We start from the raw sequence: 22,399 nt of genomic DNA on the forward strand, positions 1-22,399 counted from the left end.
CACAATGTTAGATCGGGTAAAGGAGGCACAGTAGGGGGGGAGAGATATCTAACACACAAATCACTTCATCCTTTCTGTGTCATCCTAGGGTCCCCAGGCCAACCAAACCACATCTTCAGCACTATCTGGGAAAGTATCAAGGTTGGAGGCTAATCTTATATCTGGGAACTCCTTCCATAGGAGTTGGAGTTTGGAGTTTATTCAATTTGTAGGCCGCCCTATTCCCCGAAGGTACTCAGGGCGGCTGAACAAAGCCAAGAGAGGGGAAATTACAAAAAGTAAGACAAAGACAATCAGACAATACGAACAATTTAAAAGCACAACAGACACAGCAAATTCGAGTAGAGCGGGGGGGACTCAACCCCAGGCTTGCTGGGACATCCAGGTCTTCATGGCCGTCCGGAAGGCCTGAAGGGTGGAGAGGGTCCGAATCTCCACGGGGAGCTCGTTCCAAAGGGCCGGGGCAGCCACAGAGAAGGCCCTCCTCCGAGTAGTCGCCAGCCGACATTGGCTGGCAGATGGAATACGGAGGAGGCCTAATCTGTGGGATCGAATGGGTCTGTGGGAGGTAATCGGCAGAAGGCGGACTCTCAAGGGAGGGAGCCAGCACAGAGAAGACCATTTCTTCTTGATCCAATTAGATATACTTCTCTAATGTATGGCACCCACAACATATTTATTTATAGCCCACTTTTATTTTTATAATAACAACTATCAGTAGTGGGTTTCAGCTCCCGTTGCAACTGATATGCTATAATGGGAGCCGGGCGTGCACCAGCTGCTTGGCGGAGCATCGCACAGGTGCTGTACGCTGCGTGCACATGCGCAGATAGCCTGTTTCCTTCAAATACAGGTAAGGAACAAGGGCGGGTGGGCGGGCCCTCCAAAGCACCGTTCCGGTATGGTGGCTGCTGCTTTCAGCAGGCACCAGTATACGTGTACTGGGGCATACTGCCTGCAAACCCACCACTGATAACTATAGATATGATGGCATATACAAACAACACCCATTCCTCCTATTTTACTCACAGCAACAACCCTGCGATGTTAATTTAACTGAGAGAGAGTTAGTGGCCCAAGATCACCCAGCCAGTTTCATGCCTAAGATGGGACTAGAACTCGCAGTCTCCTGGTTTCTAGCCTGGTGCCTTAACTACAGGTACTATGTTTCCCCGAAAATAAGAAAATCTTATTTTCTTTTGACCCTCGAAATAAGCACTTGGTCTTATTTTTATGGGGGTCTTATTATTTTTGAGGTGCAGGAGGCGTCGAGCGTGGGCACCTCATGGTTGCTGCTGGGTTGCAATATTTTTGAGGAGGGCTTATTTCAATGCATGCACTCAAAAGTCCGATTGGGCTTATTATCCAGGGAGGTCTTAATTTCAGGGAAACAGGGTAGTCCTTGAGTTACAACAGTTTATTTAGTGAACATTCGAAGTTACAATGGCACTGAAAAAAGTGATTTATGACCATTTTGCCCACTTACAACTGTTGCAGCATCCCCATGGTCAAATGATCAAAATTCGTATGCTTGGCAATGGGTTCATGTTTATGATGGTTGCTGGGTCCAGGGGTCACGTGCTCACCTTTTGCAAATTTCTGACAAGCAAAGTCAATGGGGAAGCCATATTCACTTCACTATTTCAGGCAGAAAATGTACCACTGAATATCATCAGCATACTAATAATAATTTCATGATGCTGGATGAGATCATTCATCAACTTTATGCAGATGTTAAATAGGAGTGGAGAAAGCACCAACCTCTGTAGACCAGTGGTGGGTTCCAGATCCCGGTGCAACCGGTATGGTGCAACGGGGCCCAGCGTCCACATGAATGTGCGTAGCACGCCCATGCATCCTTACCTCCTGCGATGCTCCGCGACACTCCAACTGCTCAGTGGAATGTTGTGCAGGCGCCATATGCTCCATGTGCGGAAGTGCCGAAGAGCTCAAATACAGGTAAGGACGACGGGCGGGCGGGTGGTCCCTCCGGAACACTGTACCAGAACTGTACCCGGTGCACCCGGCAGGCACCGGTATGCAACTGCCTGCAACCCACCACTGCTGTACTCCCTACAAAGCATGGGCTACAGATCAGATCTCTCATTCTTGATCAACACCAACTGGAAACCAGGACAACACAGTGCCCCTCCCAACCTCAGAGCTATTCTAGAAGGATACCATGGTTGGTGGTATCAAAAGCCATAGTGAGATCAACAGAGCAATGATGGCTGCACTGTCTCCATCCCATTCCACCAGACAGCATTTAAAAGTGCAACCATGAGTTCAAGTCCTGCCTTAGCCATAAAAGGCAGCTGGGTGACTTTGAGCCAATCTTTTTCTCTCAGCCCAGCCCACCTCACAACATTGTTGTTGTGGGGAAAATAGAAGGAAGAAGATCTGTGGGATAAGTTCGCCCTCTTGAGCTATTTGTAAAAATAATAAAAGTGGGGTATAAATAAACTACACACTAAAGTTTTCAGGTTGCACTCTTGCACCCCTATTTGAACAAAGGTTGGCTGTCATTTTGGGAGGGGGAATATACATTTTATTGAACGTTTTAAGAAAATGCATAAACAGAAATGGGAAAAAATAAAAATGGAATAAAGAGTAGAATATAGATAAAAAGTAAAGGATTTAAACATAATAGAAATTAAGTTTTTTCTGTATTTCATTTATTCATTATAAGCGTCTGAGCTATCTTATTTTTAAAAAAATGTAAATGAAATTTGCTGCTGTATTAAACTCTAAACAGAACATCAGATGTCAGTAAAGTACTGTATAAACTGTAAAAAGGAAATGGTAAACCACCATAAATTCTAATCATGATACTAGAAGTCTATATTAATGTAGTAGTATGGACAATTACAATTTTTTGGCATTTTAGTGAAAGTCAAATATGGCATTTTTCAAAATGATTATTTGTTTTGCAAGCAATAATAACAAAAATACAGGCAGTACTGTGTTTCCCCGAAAATAAGACAAGATCTTATTTTCTTTTGACCCCCGAAATAAGGACTTGGCCTTATTTTCAGGGAGGTCTTTTTTTTTTAGGTGCAGGAGGCGGCGAGTGTGTCACCTCATGATTGCTGCTGTGTTGGAATAATTTTGGAGAGGGCTTATCTTCGGGGAAGGGCTTATTTTAGGGGGAGAGCTTATTTTAGTGCACGCTGTCAAAAGCCTAATTGGGCTCATTATCCAGGGAGATCTTATTTTTGGGGAGACAGAGTAGTAGATGGCTGGGGTTCCTGACATTAACTGGTATTTAAGATTAAAGCCAAGGCTAAGAAGTTTCTTGATTATCTCTGACATGATAAGAAGACTAGTCCCCTGTGATTAATGTTTAGGATACCACTGAATTTGCACACAATCACTATGTGCAGTTTATCTGATAATCCAATTTTTCCTGTCTTTGATCCAAGTTCTGATCTGCCCTTTTCTTTCTAAATGCAAATACTGGGAATATTGGGACTCTGCATATATGTAATATATGTACTATACTGGTTCTCTTTGCATAATACAAATAACAGAACCCTCTTTGGTCGGTTCAACTTTCTCACATTGCAGGTAAGAATTGGATTTTATGAACTGACCATTTTTAGTCAAAACAGAGAGGGGGGGGCTCCCACATTTTTCTCAGACCCCATATATTGATTTAATCAGAGACCAAATTACAAAGAGCAAACATAATAATGGGATCAGGACAGGAGTGAAATCCTCCTGGTTTGGCCATACTACTAGGGATGATTGTCCTTGGTCCTGTGAACCGGTAGTTAAAAAAAAGCTTCCGAGGATCACACGGCTCAGTTGTGAGCCGCACGATCGTCAGAAGCTTTCCCCACGGTTTTTAAAGCATTTTTACCTGCCGGTTCAGGCGAAGAGGCAGGAAAAAATGCTTTAAAAAGCACGGGTGGGGGGTTTGACAATCACGCAGCTCACAGCTGATCTGTGCAATTGTCAGAAGCTTTTTTTCCCCCCCACTTTTTAAAGCAATTTTTTTCCTATTCGGCCAAACCGGAAAAAGAAAAAAAGCAGCTTTGAAAAGTGAAAAAAAGTTGGTCACACTCACCCAGTCACATGACCCACCACCAAGCCACGCCCACAGAACTAGTGGCCAAAAAATATAGATTTCACCACTGGATGAGGGTTGGGTCCAGCACCACTATGGGTAGGCTTAAAAGAAAGATTTTTCCCATTTTTTCATGGCTTCGCTGTGTACCAGTATAGTTTAATTTGTTGGGTTGCAAAGGTGATGAGGGACAGATATACTTTCAGACTTGCAAGATTCTGTTGATGTAACCCTACAAAAAAGTGGAGCTACTTCTGCTGCTCTCTTGTCTTGAGCATTTTTCCGGTGAGACCAGCCTATCAGGGCAAACCAGTCTGCCCAAATATGGGACGGAGCATGCTGCTTCTCTTGGCTTGACTTACAAGGCTGACATAGAGCCATAAAGAGGGAGAATTTGGAATTGCAGCTGATAAAAGATGCATAAAAAGCCCACCTTTTGCAGTGCCTTTAGACCAGTGGTGGGTTTCAATTTTTTTTAGAACCTCTTCTGTAGGTGTGGCTTGCTTTATGGGAGTGGCTTGCCGGCCATGTGACTGGGTGGGTGTGGGCAACTTGTAAAATGTGGTGAAACTCACTTAACAACGCTCTGCTTAGCAACCAAAATGTTGGCTAGAAACTCTGGCATTTGAAGCACACACGTCTTAAAGCTGTCAAGTTACAAGACCCTTGCACTCCTAACCCTTTAGAAAAAAAACGCAGGGGTGTTCAAACTTGACAGCTTTAAGACTTGTGGACTTCAACTCCCAGAATTCCTCCTCCAGTCATGTTGGCTCAGGAACTCTGGCATTGAAGTGTGCAAGTCTTAAAGCTGTCAAGTTACAAGGCCCTTGCACCACTAATCCTTTAGAAAAAAAACACAGGGATGTTCAAACTTGACAGCTTTAAGACTTGTGGACTTCAACTCCCAGAATTCCTCCTCTCGCTCTTCATCTTGATGATGTGCAGACAGGCAGGGGGGAGGGAGCTGAAACCGGTTCTAAATGGCACTGTAGATTTTTGGAGCTCTTCTATAGAAGAGGTTAGAACTGGCAGGAACCCACCCCTGCTTTAGATCATGTCTTTTTAGTAGTCTCAGTAGAAGTAAACATCAATTAATCCTCAGGACAGCAGTTTGCATGATACAACCATTGTGGGGATTATGTTAACCTCCAAAACTGAGGTTAAATCTAACTTTTATGGGATCCATAGGCTGGATGCTAGCTCATGCAAACAAGGCCACTGTAAAGCCAGATTAGGAAATTACTTTTGGAACAAATTGTGAGCTGGGGGTTCCTAGGTGGTGTTGGAAGAAATGTCCATCTGGGTTCAGTTCCAAGTGGGAAAAAAGACACTGGAAACATGGAGGCTGCTTGGAAAGATATTTTAATGATGGACAGGATCATATGGCTTCAGATCCTGAACAGAAAAGGGGGATCACAGATGTTGGGTGAAGAAGAAAAAGAGAGCGAGATGCTGAAAGTTCCTGGTTTTATGCCTTCTCTGGCCTTTGATCTTGATCTTGTATTCTGATTGGTTGTCAGACTCCCATGGGGCCATGCAGTGGCAACTCTGTAGGCTGTGAGTCCATGTTTGGTTGAGCATTGCTTCTTCCCAAGTGCCCTGTGGTGAGATGGGTAAAGGGCTAATACTATCATGCCTTAATCCCATCACCCTGCATCTGAAGGGGGATAACTTTGTTATGTAGAATAGACTCAGGCCTTTTAAAGGGTCCATTGACAAAGGTGGGGGCTATTAAGAGTGAGTCTGCTTCCTGCCTAAAAACATGTTTCTCCATTTCTTATCCAGGGGAATACAATATTCTGCTTTTTCAATATTTCCCAGGATATTTCATTTTTCTAGGAGAGGGGTGGGTTTTAACTTCCTACAAAGGAAGGGTAGATTGGGAGATCCAGAAAACATCAGCTTCCATGATGTTGCAAAGAAAATTGCACAGATGCGTCACCAGCAGCCAAGGCCTATTTGAGGGCTTGTTCACTTAAAACACATGCTAACAATTGATCTTTTGGGTCTCTTTGCTGCTAACTAGTGGGCATCCTGACATTTGCAGCCTGAATATGGTAACTACACAGTACACAAATGAGAGCTGGAATCTCTACAATGTACTCTAATGATAGAAACCTGCAGTAGCTAGTAGCAAAGGAAAAATGATTTGTGTATGTTCATAGACTTTTTGTTCTACCCTTCCTTGTTGACAAATGCCAGAAGATTAAAGACACTTCCGTCCTTGCTTTCAAAGCCAAATCTATCCTAGAAGTGTTAATCATATACCCTTTTTAAAAAAAAACTCTGTTGCAATGATGCCTGTCACAAAGAAATTTGAGCGTGGGCAAGACCCATCTGCTTCCTCTACTTTGGGTAGATTCCAGCAACTGTTGCTCCAAGCAGCAGATATTGTTTCATTACACAATCTGGAGGGGTGTCCCTTCAGACAGACAATGGTTTCCTTCCAAGCGCTGAATTGAGATGCCTACAACTGATGATTCATTTTGTAAATTGTGTAGGACTTCCTTTGTCTAAATAGAGGGGCTTAGTCATAGTGAGAACAAATGAGGATGAAATCACAAAATAAAATATGCAAAGAGTGAATGGACCAAGAGAAACAGCAAACCGAAAAGAGGTGCGAAGTTTAAAGAACCACAGGCAATGTATGAAGTGGTGTATGGATGAGGCAAATACAATTTGGAAGACTAGAAAGATGTAGGAATGCATAGTGAATGATATTGACATAAACTAGTTTTAGTAAGACGCCCATGCTTGCAATTTGCTTGGTTTCCTACAGTATTTTTCTTTCTCCACACTACAACAATATATTACTTACCATAAATATGAATAAGCTGATGGCTATTAATGCATGCAAGCATATCAGTGAAAAACGTCCCTTAAAATTCCTGGCTTTTCGGTTTTAGTTATTAGTTATCCCTGTAATAAATGTCACACCCATGCAGCTTTTTCTTGTCACAAGGAAAAAAAGGGGGGGGGGGAAACATCAGAGGAGCAAGGGACAGAGAGACATATACATATAATTCATATATTGCTCAATTTCATAACATGTATTTCAAGATAAATATACACCTAGAATCAGGGGTCCTTGTGCTCTCTGAGTATGGCTATTTTCTTGCAGATGTTTCATTACCTAAACTAGGTAATATCATCAGCACCAAGCTCAGAGAGCACCAAGGACCCCTCATTTTGACCCTGAGCTACAAATATTCTCTATTGGTACATACAGATCAGTTTGCACAAAATAAGCAAATTTGTATGCTACTGATTTTATTATTTTCAAAGTGGAATTTGAATGGTTGCAGCACGGAATCTGGTAATGTTAAACAATATGAACACTATACTCTCTTAGATGGCATTCTGAGTATGTTAGTATCTGTGCCAGGGAGATAGAAATACAATATATGAAGTAGTTGTGCTGACATGAATTGGCTCTGCTTTTCAAATAAAACAACAGCTGCTGATTGTATCCAATCTGCTTTAAGGATTAAATCTAGAATAGCACATGGCATTTGTTCCCTTTGGAAAAAATGATAAAGTGAGAACTCTTTTGCCACCTAATGGCAACCTTTATTAGTAGGTTAGCTGTTTAACAGGTGAATTGAAGATACAAGAAATTCGCATTTTCTGTGCCAATAAGATCAGATTTTGCTGCTGCAAATAATTTGCCCAATGCAGGACACTTGTCATATTCAATAACAGATGGCTGCATTGCTCCCTGAAGAGCAGTCAGACCAAATCTTTAGTAGAACAACAGTCAAAGTCGATGTTTTCTCAATCCTTAAAATTTAAGGATGTCTGGACTTCAATTCCCCAGCCAGCGTGCTTGAATTTGCTAACATTGAGAAATACTGGACTAAGAGTTACAGTGTAAAGCTAACATAGCAGAGGTATACAGATGGAGATGCCAAGACATGAATGAATGAGGTTGAGATAATCAGTTTGGTACCATAAATACATTTACTGTATGAGTCCATCAATTCCAAAAAGGATAACACTACAAAATGAACATCCAAGTTTGTGGAAACTCCATGAATAGGATGGAGAAAAACAGCCTTCTTTCACTATCTTGCTTCCTTGTTTCACTGTGGTTGGGATTTGGATTGAAAAAAAGGTGGGGGGATTTTGACTAGAGCAGCCACTTTGCATCCCTATAGGTTGAACAGCCATTCATATTCACATAGCATATGGATATTAGCTTAGCATATTCACATAGCATGTTAAACCAAGGTTTAACAATGGATTATTGAATGAAGTACAGTTGGCTATTACACAAACAAACTACATTAGAATACGGCTTAACGCAACACATGAAGCGAGGCAATGAACTGAGACAATATTATGTAGATGCTGGAAAAGAGAAAGAGGGGAAACCATTGTTTCATACCCATTTTGTTTGTGAACTTCTGGCTGATCTTGTGAGGAGAGAAAAGATGGACCTGGCAGAGTTTTAATTTGATCTAACATACGTATATCTTTTTATAGAAGTAAGTTCCATTGAATTAAATGGGCCTTATTATCAGACTTCAACGGATACCGTAGTTAGATCTGCAGAAAAAACAATTGCTATCAACCTGCCTTCCATTGAGGACCTGTATACCGCACGAGTCAAAAAGAGGGCCGTGAAAATATTTACAGACCCCTCACATCCTGGACATAAATTGTTTCAACTTCTTGTTTCACTATAGGGCACTGCACACCAGAACAACAAGACACAAGGACAGTTTTTCCCCAAATGCCATCACTCTGCTTAACAACAAATTCCCACAACATTGTCAATAATTTAACAAGAATGTATTACTATTATTCTTCTATTCCTTCCTAGTATCTAACTCTCCACACTTATGACTATAACCATGTTGCTTGTGTCTTTATGATTTATATTGTTTTTATTTGTTTCCTACTACGATTAGATAGCTTATTAGTAACCGTGACTATCACTAAGTGTTGCATCTTTTTATTCTTAATGAATGTATTTTATTCTCCTCATGTACATTTAGAGCATATGCACCAAAGACAAATTCCTTGTGTGTCCAATCACACTTGGCCAATAAAGACTTCTATTCTATTCTATTCTTTTTGAGCAACTAGGGTATTAAAGCTTTGCAAAGCATTCAAGGTTCACCCCCAAAGGCCACTGGTGTGATCAAAGTACCAGTTTCTTTGAACCAGGGAAAACACCTGCTCTCAAAAATTTAGCAGTAGTGCTTACTGAATACAGAATAACAAAGTTGGAAGGTACCCTGGAGGCAGGGGTGAAATCCAGCAGGTTCTGACAGGTTCTGGAGAACTGGTAGCAGAAATTTTGAGTAGATCAGAGAACCATTGAGCCGAGGTGGCGCAGTGGTTAGGGTGCAGTACTGCAGGCCACTTTAGCTGACTGTGATCTGCAGTTCAGCAGTTCAAATCTCACCGGCTCAAGGTCGACTCAGCCTTTCATCATTCCGAGGTGGGTGAAATGAGGACCCGGACTGTGGGGGCAAGTTGCTGACTCAATTTGCTAAAAAAAATGTAAACCGCTTAGAGAGGGCTGAAAGCCCTATGAAGCGGTATATAAGTCTAATAAATAAACCAGCAAATACCACTTCTGGCTTGCCCCAGAGTGAGGTAGGATTGGAGATTTTGCAGTATCCTTCCCCTGCCACGCCCACCAAGCCACACACCATGCCCACCAAGCCACGCCTACAGAACTGGTAGTAAAAAACTTTGAATTTCACCACTGCTAGGAAGTCTTCTAGTTCAAAAACCCCTGCTCAAGTGAGAAATCCTTTATTATTCCAGACAAATTGGCTGTCCAGTATCTTCTTAAAAATCTCCAGTGATGCAGCACCAGTGTCGGGTTGCAGGAGGTACACCCCGGTACGAGTGACCGACTGCCAGTTCCAGTACGGTGCTCTGGAGGGCCCACCCACCCGCCGAACTGCTTACCGGTCTTTTAAGTCTTCAGCTTTTCCACGCACGGCATGTACAGTGCCTGCGTGATGCTCCGCTGAGCAGCTGGAGCGTCACGGAGGCTTACAAAAGTGCTAAGACGCATGTGCGGGTGGAACGGGATCCGGAACCCACCACTATGTAGCACCCACAACTACTAGAAGCAAGCTATTCCAAAAATCCTTTGTTGCTCTTCTTTGCACCCTTTCTAGAGTCTCAACATCTTTTTTTTTTTTTTGGTACTGTGGTGACCAAAACCAGAAACTTCAAGGATCTTCCCAGGCCCTTGTGTGTGCGCATGTGTAGTCCTAAGTCTCCCTTGAGAACTGTAGGAGAAAAATGGCTATATAAGTGCATGCATGCAACTCTAGAAAGTTAGCACCCATCCCTTTCCCAGAACAATGAAATATTTTAGGAAATATTTAAAAAGACTATTATATTTCCCCTAAAAGAGCAATACAAATCTTAAGGGAGGCAGAAACTCATAGCTTTAGCTCCCTGCCCCAGTGGATATTTGGTGCCCATTGAGAAGGACTGGGACAGCCTAGCTACAATGCAAATGACATTCAGCTCCAGAGTGATGGGATTAAGACATGAGCCTCCAGGACATAATAGGATTATCTAGCAGCAGGGCTCATTGCATTACAAAATCACCTGAGGGACATTGCATCAGTCAAAGGTATTCAGACAAACATGACTCCACATGGCCCCCGTGGGAGTCTGAGTACAGCCAATAGAATACATGCTCCTGCCACAGGAACAGGAAGCTCAAGGGCAAGGCCTAAGAGAGGATATAAATAACCCTCACTCTCCACACCATGTGGTCAGCTACCCAGAATCGCACGTGTTTGGTGTTAAACCATCTTTCCAATCTGATTCCATGTTTTCGGTGCCTTTCTCCCCACTTGGAACTGAACTAGATGGATATTTCTTCCAACATTGTCCTAGAACTAGAAGGTTCTCAAAATAGCCATGCTTGGGTTTATGAAGGAGATAGTTGTCCCAGTGCTTTGAAGAGGGGGCTTCACTCTTGCTCATGGAGAAGATTCTCATTCAAATGTTTTGCACAGCTCTGGTATGTGTACAATTGAGCAGAATTTACACAGGCTTCTAAATAAAAATGTAGAAGTTATTTACTGCACCCTGTCCTGGAACTATTTCAAGGAATGTCTTTGAAGGAATGTCCTTCATCTAAGCAATGTACCAACTTCTGCTGATCCTAGCTAGGGAGGCAGCTGTGTTCTCCTTGCTTGGAGTGCCACTGTACCAGCAACTGGGATTAAAGACTTCAAATTTAGACATTTGAATGGCCACAGTTGTGTCCCCCAAAATTATTGAATAAACACAATTGAGTTTATGGAATACATTCAATATAAGCCATACTTTAGAAATCACATTAGCTGAGTTCACAGAATACAATTGGTGAGTTCACATAGTGTAATTACAGTTCATGTAACCATTATTTACTCAATCTCATTTTCTGTATTTGAATGACCCAGTTGATTGACTGATCACCATAAACCAATCATGAATCATAAATTGCATTGGCTGAAATTGCATCATATGCTAGGCTGAAACCTGTTTAGCTAGTTTATAGCTCAATGTATCATGCAAATAAGTACAGTTAAAACCACTTTTTATTTGGTTATTTGATATTCCCAAGAACTGCCACTCTGAAACAGCATTTACATGAGTAACTTTGGATATGATGATAAAGACTTTGGGAAACGTACCCGTAGTCCAATACATATGTAGTCCAATACAATTGAGCAAGTCCAGAGATATTTCACGAGAAGAGTCTTCCACTACTCTACTTGCAACATGCCATCAGGCTTGAAATTTTGGGCTTAGACAGTTGTGCAAACTATTTAACAGCCATCTTAAGCATACATGGAAGAATCTATGGCAAACTTAAGTTTAAAGCAAAGCTTGCCTTTAAATACTATTTCATGCGGACACATGACTTTAGTCCAATATTGAGACTTTACCATTTCTGTAATTTTGGGGAGGACTCGATGCTTCCAAACAGTTTAGGAAAACACATTTAAGGGGCCGGACTCTATTTATTTATTTAGATTGTCACTCATGTACAAGATAACAGGAATAGGAATAAACATGAAAAAGAACACAGGAAATAAGTACAAATAAATTGGGACAGTAGGACAGGGACAGTAGGCATTTTGGTTCACTTATGCACGCCCCAATGGACCTCATAGGAATGGGATGAGGTCAACAGTAGACAGTCTAAGGTTAACGTTATGGGGGTTTGAGAAGAAATCCCAGAGTCAGGTAGGGCATTCCAGGTGTTGACCATTCTGTTACTGAAGTCATATTCCAAGCATTGACCACTCTGTTGCTGAAGTCATATTTTCTGCAATCGAGTTTGGAGCGCTTTACCTTGAGTTAGTGTCTATTGTGTGCTCCTGTATTGTTGTGGTTGAAGCTGAAGTAGTCATTGACAGGTAGGACATTATAGCAGATAATTTTATGTACTACGCTTAGGTCAGATCGAAGGTGGCATAGTTCTATAGTATAGACTTTATTGTTATTGTACAAAATAAATACAACGAAATTGGTTAAGTTGTCTAACCCCAAAATTTCAAGCTTGGTGCCACCCACCCACCACCCCAATTTCGTTTCATTCATTCATGGCACCCTAAGTTTCTTTTATCAAGGCGATCAGCTCTGAAGCTGATGAAAAATAGTAGGTTGATCGCCTACACCGCCACGTCCAGTGGTTCAACCCAAAATCCCTCTTCTTTTTCTTCTTCGCTCCGGCCAGTGAAAGGCTCCCTTCTAAACACTTGCCCTCCCCCCCCCCAACCGCGGGAGGGCTTATTCGACGCTCTGGGGCGTCTTTCTCCTCTTTCTCCTGCCATTTCTAGCGGCGGAAGCGACGCTCCGCCCGGGACTGGAGCTTCCGGTGCTCAAGCCATAGTGGGCCGGCTAGAGATGGAGAAGCTTGGAGGAAGGTGATTCTTCTTCTTCTTCTTCTCTTCTATTTCTCTTCTTTTTCCCCTCACTCCGAGTTAAACCCACCGAGTCGGCGGCGCAGCGGCCGAGGCTCTCGCTCTGAGAAGCGGTGTCCAGTCCCGCCCGGGCCTTCTCCCCGCTTTGGGTGAGCGCAGAGAAGGGGAGCCGGGCCTTGTTTACATGGAGGGAGGGGGGATGGACAGGGAGACTCTCTGCTTTTCCCGGGGCTGCAGCGGCGGAATGGCAGGCGGCCTGGTTGCCGGGCTAAGGCGGCCCTAGTTCCTCCCTGCCTCGATTCCCCGAACCTGGAGGCCCGAAAAAAAGGAGGTTTTTTGGGGGGGGGGAGGGGGAGCCGGGTAGCAATACGGATGGTGTAGTGGGGATCCTGGGACGAATCGCTGATTCTCAACGTATCCAAATTAAACGGACTTTGCAGGGAGATTTTGGACTTTAAAAAAATGATATTGGGGAGGGGGCGATGGTGGGAGAAAAAAAATCAGAATTATAGCAAAGTATTTTTTTAAAAAATCATGCATTTATTCTCTTTACCCAGGAAAGATTCCATCGCTCCTATTGTTGTCACATTGATATTTAACAATATAAACTAAATAAGAGTAAAAACGACCCTATTGTTCTTTTAAGTGCTTTGTCTACCACTACAAAGTTCAGTCACTGGGATATATCCGTGTGACCTGCTTTAAAGTGAAGTGCAAATACAGCTGCTGCTTAAAAGGATAGACTAGACAATAAATTGTAATGGTGAAGAGTTAAATTAATTTGAACATGTTCAACAAGGGTGGTGTTCTTAACTTTTATCCACCATTTTTCTGCACTAGCACAATGGGGCGGGGGGGGGGGCGGGGATGACAATGGAGGTTTCTAACAAGGAATTTTCTTCTTCCAGGTGGACTTTGACTTGGCAAAAAAAAAAAAAACCTAGTTTGGAATGCTCCAAATTTTGTGCCAGGATTGCTTTTGTGAGCTTTCTTGTTGCAACAAACTGCAGTTCATCTAAACGTTGTTACTTTTATAATAAATAGTCTTTAAAGAATGTGCTGGTAGCGAACTTATTGAATGGATAAAAAGATGATTGACTATAGTGAAAACTGCTACAATAAAAAGTTTTTAATTTTAATGCAGTAGGCTATTAGTTAATTTTGTTGAAATGTTTAAATCTGTGAGCATTTTTAAATTAGTCTTGACTGTAGTTATTTCAAAATATAGTTATTTCAAAATATAATATTTCTGGACAACTTTTTTTGATTAATACTACATTACTATAGTGTAGAAGTTTTTGGTAACACAACTATAGTTTTAAATGAAGTTGGTCCAAATTGTGCTAGCCAAAGAGGTGAAGAGATTTAATTATTAACAGCATTTCCTGTTGCTCTTCAGCCAAAAAAGACTCCTAGGGCATCCTACATGATTTCATTGTGCAAATATTTGTGCACACAAAATTACACTTTTCTTTTTGCCATATTGAGACATTATAAAAAAAAATTTAAAATAAAAGCAAATGCACTATCCTTCCAAGGAAGGTCCAATTTTACTGTAACACTCAGCAAAAACAAGAATCTTGTGATGCTTGAAATGAACAAGTTTAATATTTCATAAGCTTTCACGGTACTTCCTGGGTTCATCAACAGCTTAAATATATCTGGGGGAAGGAATGATGATGAAGAGGAGAACTTCGCAGCAGGCTACCTTATTTTATAGATTAAAAATATAGTTTGAATGTAAAGTTAAAAGAAAACCTGGCAGGCACTAATAGACGTTCAAGAACTGCAAGGACAATAGTGAAGGTCATTAATAAATCTTCCAACTATGTGTTTAAAGAAGATACTTTGAATACCAATGGGTATTATATAACTTAGTAGTTAGTAATGGGGAATGTTAAATGCCACAAATGCATTTTTGTGGTTCAACCAAACATGAATTGGAGTTTATTTTAGGTATCTTTTCTGTAAATTTTTTGAGTTTACAAGTAGTCTAGAAAACTGTAGCTGGAGATTTTAATTTAATTTTGGATTGGAATAATATTTGAAGAGAAAAAAGGCTAGCTGCCAGCACTGGAATGTTCTTCATGGAAACAATTGGGAATTTTTTTTTGGTGAATATATAGATACAATTAAATCCCAATGAGTAGGATTATACTTTTTGCCAGCCTTATATGGCATGTTTCAATATGGAACCATTTCTTTAAACTTCTTTGGAATTCAAAGTTTGATCGAACAGATGTAGCGGAAACAGGAAAATAAACACAATAAACTATTGCCGCCTTGTTTGAGATTTGAAAAGTAAGATTCTTTGAGAATACTTCGTAGTAATTTGCAATAGCAATTTGCATTGAACTTCTCAACTATTGCCATTTTGGTATTATGCTATATACCGGTACTTAAAAATACCCCCCCCCCAACAGACTCGGACCCATTATGCATTAGTATAACCTGGTTGTGTCCACCAGTAGGATGGTTGTTTTAGGCTTGATATTATTACTATCCAAGTAGTAGTATAATTTTAAAGTTTAAATATGTTAATATTAAATTATATCCCCAGATTTGAAGGGCTTTGTTATTATGCTTAATTGTGGTAAAAGCGATTATATGTACTGTACCACATCCTGTATATAGGAATGAGTAAGGAAATATTTTGAAGAAAATGCCACAAATTCAAACAATGTAAGTTATAATAGTCTGGGCCCTGATTTTTCATGCATCTTTTGTATTCTTGAGAGAAGCATACCAGGCTCTAAAAATTGCTTTAATTAAATTTGTCCATTCTCAGCCTTTGAACTAGTTCTTCCTTGGCAGAGACGCAAAATTGAAGAATGGGATTTCCTATGGCCCGGGTTTAATCTGTGTTCAAAAACTGAACTATTGTCATTTATATAGTCACACTATTACTATTTTTTACAATTATTGAAAACTGCAAACGTTTTATTATCCTACTATATTGTTTCAAGCCCATTTTAGATTTATAGGTTGTATTTAAATATAATTTTAAGTATTTGGGTTGTTGAATAGTATGAAATGAATGTAGTGCTTTTTTAATTTAACTTAGTAAAATATCGTTTAGGAAATATAGTTTAGAAGATACCTGTGTGCACGCTAGATCCCTAGATATTGTGTTAAGAACTCTGGGCCCATCATACGTAATCAGTGATAATTAGCAAAATTAAAACTTAGTAATTGCTTATAGTTTCAGAGGAACACACACTGTCATGACAGAAAGCAATGTTCAGTTAATGTAATATGTCAAATATCACCTAGTCCTTATATTAATTTTTGCAACAGAATTCTATGCTTTGGAAGTTGCAGGTGAATGTTATGCTGTTCTCCCTTCTACTTGAGGTTATTGCTTAATCTTCATTTCCTGGCCCAGTGTAAGTTATTGTAGCTTCTGTATATGTGAAGGCAAGAGATAACCTGTATGAGTGTAGAGTAAGACAAGTTTTAAGCCCTTGAATACTTTCAGTGTGGTTGGTATAAAGTATTTTGTGTGACAGTCCTGAATTACTTAATGAAGGAGTATGATATTGATATGCTGAGATTTTCTTACCCTACATTTCTCATCACACATATAGTTGTATATGAAAATGTAAAATCAACATGTCAGCCTCTGCTTTGCTGCTTGCTTTTCGGCTGCCATGAAACGGGGAGGGAGGGCATGGTATTTGGGTGAAGGACATATTCTGTACTGGAGGACTGTTAATTGGGAGTTGTTCATACCATTTGTTTGCGCATGTGGAAGGAGGGGAGTTTCCCGCCAAGGCCAACTGTCCAGCATTCCAACCTGATTATGATTTTTGAAGATGTCTCCCACCTGACAGCTGAGGAGATATACGATTGGACTATGGACTAGGGTACCACAGGGAGGGGAATGAATCATGTATTGATATCTACTGCTTTCGCGCTCTTTTGCTCAGATCCAGCTTTGCTTAGCTTCTCATTACTTATAATTAGTAAAAGTACACTTAATTCTGCAAAATGGAGTTGAGTGGTTTCTTTCTTGATTATTAAGTGAAGGAGCGTGACACAACATCTCTGAGGGATCAACTTGTCTCTGGTTGTATAGCATATTATAATTTCCCCTCAGAATAGCCATAGTATTAGTGAGCCTGTTTCTTTGTTTTGGTTAAATTAATTTTGGATGTCAGCTGTTCTCACTGTTTTTTTATTTTATGTTTTAATTTTGCCTGGTTTCTTACTGTTTTTTTCCTGCTAGCCATCAAAAGCCACACATGTGTTTGATACACAATTAATCATATTAAATAAATTTTAAAAATTAAATGTGCTATATTCTAATCCTTTTATAAGACTGAATTGGGCAAAAAGGCAAACCACATAGTGAATAGACGACATAGAGTTTAGTTATCTATTCACTGCATAGGTCCTCCCCCCGTTTAGGATTAATTTATAAATAAGAATTTATGAGGGATATCTTGAAAAATATTGATACTACCAATGAGGATAATGGTATATCCAGAATTAATTAACTGTACAGATTGCCTGTCTTGGTTGGTAGACCATGCTACTTACACACAAGCAGTTCTGTCTCCAAGGTCAGTTCTTGGTAAAAGATACTTTCATTTGGACATGATGTCTACTTTTAGGGAGAGAGCTTTGCAGCTTCATGGTGCTTCTAGGTTATTATTTCGTAATCTTGAGGCAGAAATACCTTGAGAGCCTTTTGTTCAAAATTGCTAACATGCCCACTTCTGTCTTTTACAGGAAGTTGCAGTTTATATCACCTCTATTTTACGTTACTGAGGGTATAGTACTCTGGGCTTGCCTTTAAGTGATTTGGAAAATTCAGTTGTCTGGCGTAGAGTGATCAAACTCTTTCAGGAGATATAGCAAAGATGCATGTTGCACAGATCCCTGCATAAATAAATATTTGAAACTCTTTTTGAAGTGAAAACCTTAATCCTTTAGGCTCTACATGTTAGAAGGAATGCTTTCTTTAATATTTTCTACCTTTAAGCTTATCCAAGTAGGGCATTGCTACTATCAGATTCTGTTATGTGACATCCAAGATTTATGGCTTCCCAGTAGAGGCCTTCTTCTTTCTGGCCAGCCATAACACGTTTCTTAAAAAGTTGGGGAAACTCCTTAAAAAGCTTTTCCTTGTTACACATATAACTGATATAGATGAGCACCTTATAAATAATATACTTTGTGTGTGTTGATAGTTTCAGTTAAGGAATTTTATGGCATATGTATGCTTTCTGACCTGATGGTTTTTATGGTTTTGCTGGGAAGCAGGATACTTACCTAATAATTAGAAAGCAGCCTAAATTATTCAGAGAATGAGGAACTGAGTCATTGCATCAGACCACAATATGCATTTTTATAGCAGTATTGTAAGTACTATTCTCCCAACATTTCCAGTAACTTCCTATGTAATGGATTTAATGAGGAAGGACCAAAAAATTACAAAAGACAAAAAAATACCATTGTTAAAATGGTAATTAGTAAATGAGCAGGACTTTGGTTAAGGATCCTTTTTTGGATGCAGAAATAATATAGCTGCAGCTAGTTTTTTTATATAAAAGAATGATTATGTGTGTTAGATGTAAATACTGATTCTGTTCAATTGAATAAGAATTGAATTGCTGTTAGAATTTTTGTTTATTAATCAAATTTGCAAACATTTTTTCCACTCTCTTCTTCCTGTTATGTTCAAATTTAGGTGGCAGGAAAGTCAGATGAAGTCCAAAGAACGATAGTACTGTCTTGTCAAACCAGAAACTGTCATAGCTCGCTTGCCTGGTGGTTTGGCAGAGCGTTAAGATGTCCGTGGACATGAACAGCCAAGGTTCTGACAGCAACGAGGAGGACTATGATCCAAACTGTGATGAGGAAGAAGATGAAGATCCTGGGGACATTGAGGGTTACTACGAAGGGGTTGCAAATGACGTGGAGCAGCAAGGAGCAGATTCCTTTGATCCGGAGGAATATCAGTTTACCTGTCTGACTTACAAGGAGTCGGAGAGTACCCTAAATGAGCACATGGTCCGCTTGGCTTCTGCGTTAAAGGTAAGGAGCTCTGCAATATTTGGATGAAAGGGCCCTTTTAAAGCCACAGAACAGGCAAGCTGAATGTGAATCACTTAGTTGGCCATCCAAATAACAATGAACAAGCATTGCCATAGATCTAGAATCACTGCTTTTACCAACAGGAGCGTGCAAACAATTCATATCTTAACTACCATGTTAAGATATGGTGCCATGCCAAATATAAGCCCTACCCCCCAAATAATCCCTAATTAAGACCCCACCCACTCCAGGGTGCACAGGTAAAAATTAAGCTAGAGAGGTGATGGGGTGTGTGGAGCTGCCCTACTACTTACCTTCAGATAGTTGCAGCCAGACTTCGCACACCTCGGCCCATTTCGTTTGCTCCAGCCAGCAAGGCTTTTCTGAAGGCCTCTGTAGCCGGTAACAGAGCTCCGGATCGATCCAGAGCCCTGTTATTAGCTACAGAGGCCTTCAGGAAAGTATTGCTGGCCTTGCCTGCTGAAGAAGTTCCTGAAGGTCTCTGATAGTGAAAAAGAGGCTGGGGGCGATGCGCACAAGTGAGGTGAGTCAGTGGACGATATCCCATGTCCCCGTCCCCCCCCCCCTGATACTTTTGAACTTGGGACATTTCAAAAAAAAGTTTAAAGCAGCACTTTCTTACTTGAGCAGCAGGATGTTTTGCTTCACTTTCTGCTTAAAGTGGTTCAAAATAAAAGTTTTGCACACCACTGATTTCAAGTACTGCTGCTCTGTAAGTGTAGATCACATATACAGAGCAGCAATATACATATCTGTGTATCTATGCAATTTACATGCAATATCTATCTATGCAATATGCATATCTATATATCTATGTTTATGTAGGTAGGGTTATTTATTGTTTACTTAATCTTCCTGCATAGAATTATTAAAATACAATTGTTGCCCTTTATTGTTCCAGATAAAAAAAGAGCATGGGCTGTATTCAGTTCTTTTGTTGATTGGGAAGCTTTGTCATAGAGAAAGGAGGGTGTGATGATTCCTCTATCCCCCAAAATTGTTCTATAAGATTGAGGCCCATTTAAGACAGATTTGAAGGTTAAAGAAAAAATTAGCTTTGTAAGTAGAAAGGCTGCTTTTGAAGTAACATCAGAAATGCCTTGGTCATTTTACAGTGTTGTTCACTGAAAGCTTATGTTCAAATGTAATACTGATTTTCTCTTCCTTGTTGTACTCTTATGTTTTCTTTCTCCTCAAAATTTCTGTAACAAATAAATATCCTCTTTTTCTACTGCCTCCTACCATTGGTTTGCTTATTAAAATATTACAATTGCCCCTTTGCAGCTAGTAAATATCTGGTAAACTGGTACCATTCTCTTTCCTTCTTATAACTTTTCATATTTAATTAATTTGGATCTCTAAAATAACAAAAGAGGAAACTGCTTGAAGGAATAAAGGGAAGCATTCCTTTTTTTCTTTGCTTCCTATGAAATTGTTTTGAATCAGGCTATGTTTATCATGCTCTATGTAATAAGATTATGTTTCATTAACGGGAAATTGGCAATGAACAGGAAGATTTTAGGTTTGAACCTACTAGTTACATAGATTGTATTATTTATACTGAATCCAGAATTTAAATGTAAAAGAAGAAGGACACACCAATGGAAGAGTCCTTAGTGCTCCCTGAGCTTAGTTGTTTTCTTACAGATGTTTCATTGCCCAACTAGGTAATATCATCAGTGCTACAAGGGAATGAGATTAAGAAGTCAATATTCCATTCCAACTTGTATAAATAGGAATTAATCCTTTTGATTTGTGTTTTGCATTACCAAAAAGACCCTTATGTAACTAGCACTATGTAAGTCTTAGTTACTATGCTTAATAGCACTTATTTCCATCTTGATCTCTAGAAATTATAGAAGATTATATAAAAAGAAGCCCAAAATGCTATGCAAATTGTATCAAGGTAAAATAGATCCAGAGTCACATGGATCATATGGGGAAATAAAATGAATAAACATCAAGGGTTCCAATCTGTCAATAAGATATTTTGTTATCTGTTTTAAGAAGTAACAATGGTATCTTTTAAACAAAGCAAACTGACTACACAACCTTATAATTATTCTCATAAGTGGATTGCTTAGAGGTAGTCACAGCTGTCTCCTGCTGATGACTAATTGTTTTCTAAGAAAAAAGTTAATTTTTGACACATTGAACTGAAAATAGCCATAGTCTATAAGTATTTGTGAACACCTAAGAACTTGATTAATGAATAAATTAATGTCTTGTTTCAGCAAGCATCAAAATTATTGCATTTATAAATTGCTGCCTCTGTTTGGCAGATTTGCTGATGAATCTGGCATTCTCTTAACACATTGTAGTGACTTGGCACGAACATTTAAGGACACCAATAGCTGAATTTCTTATCGCTAGGTTTTGTAGAAAATAGTTTTGTCATGTCTCTAATTATTTTATCTGAACCTAAAGTATCGTTAAATTAAATGGACTAAATGCAATTCTGCTTCACCAAATGCTGGAAAATTAACCAAGAAATAATTAAGGTGTGTGGTTCCCTAAGTGTACATGGGTGTTACTTGCTTTCTGGGAAGCATAGGTTCGCGAACGTACTCTGATGTTGGCTTAAGTGCTGTGATAATTTTCCTCTCAAGATTCATGTTGCTACTCTTATTTATTTGCCTATCAGCAGTTGTGTCTCTGTTTACTAGTTCAGCCTGCTGTTTTGGGACAGTTGATATTCTCTACAAGACAGCTTCAAAGTTGTTCTTGTCCATCATTGAGTTATTAATATGCTCACCTCAGCAGGAACAAGGATGATAAAATGTCTTGTGAAAAGAAATTCAGTCTGAGGAAGTTTAAGCAATTAGATAATTTTTTTAGCATGCTATTTGTTTGTTTTTCTGTTATCTGGAAAAGATGTTTGCAAAGTTAATTTAACAATGTCTCCTGTTAAATTGTATTTGAGATATTCTCTTATAAGCAGCCTACTGGAAACACTGAAATTCACTGATTCGGCTTTGGGAGTCCACATAGATCAGATAGTCTTGTTTCAAGACAAGATCTAGTTTAATGCCTAAGCTGGACAGCTATTCCACTGACTTTCAAAGCATTTTTTATAGTTTTAAGTACAAGACGCACCGGAGTATAAGATGCACCAAGATTTTGAAGAGATAAATATAAAAAAAAAAGTTTTTGCATTCTGCAGACCTTCCAAACCTTCTGCATGCCTCATTTTTTGTGAAAAACAGAGCATGCAGAGAGTTTGAAAGGCCCTCCTGGGCGCTGGGGGGGGGGGGCAAAATGAGCCTGTTTTTTGCCAAAAAAAAGGGCATGCCTATTAGGAGGCTTGTAGAGTGCTGGGGGGGGGCAAAAACGAGCAAAAAATGGCCCGTTTTTCACTCATTTTTGC

The 22,399-nt window shown here is 39.9% G+C and overlaps 2 protein-coding genes across 3 annotated transcripts in view; both read left to right on the plus strand.

The window, feature by feature from the left end:
• Window positions 1-22,399, plus strand: part of LOC116502680 (zinc finger protein 420-like) — a 474,998-nt gene that overhangs the window by 217,907 nt on the left and 234,692 nt on the right. The window lies entirely within an intron of this gene.
• The window catches only part of ARIH2 (ariadne RBR E3 ubiquitin protein ligase 2), a 40,044-nt gene continuing 30,532 nt past the window's right edge, over window positions 12,888-22,399 (plus strand). The window contains exons 1-2 of one of the 2 annotated variants that reach the window (XM_032208594.1): window positions 12,888-12,972; window positions 18,665-19,011. In XM_032208594.1, coding sequence (XP_032064485.1) covers window positions 18,766-19,011 — 246 coding nt within the window. In that variant the 5' untranslated portion in view covers window positions 12,888-12,972; window positions 18,665-18,765. The other variant, XM_032208595.1, reaches the window with a different exon arrangement.

The sequence above is a fragment of the Thamnophis elegans genome, chromosome 2, assembly GCF_009769535.1.
Source record: "Thamnophis elegans isolate rThaEle1 chromosome 2, rThaEle1.pri, whole genome shotgun sequence".
In the NCBI taxonomy this organism is placed as follows: domain Eukaryota; kingdom Metazoa; phylum Chordata; class Lepidosauria; order Squamata; family Colubridae; genus Thamnophis; species Thamnophis elegans.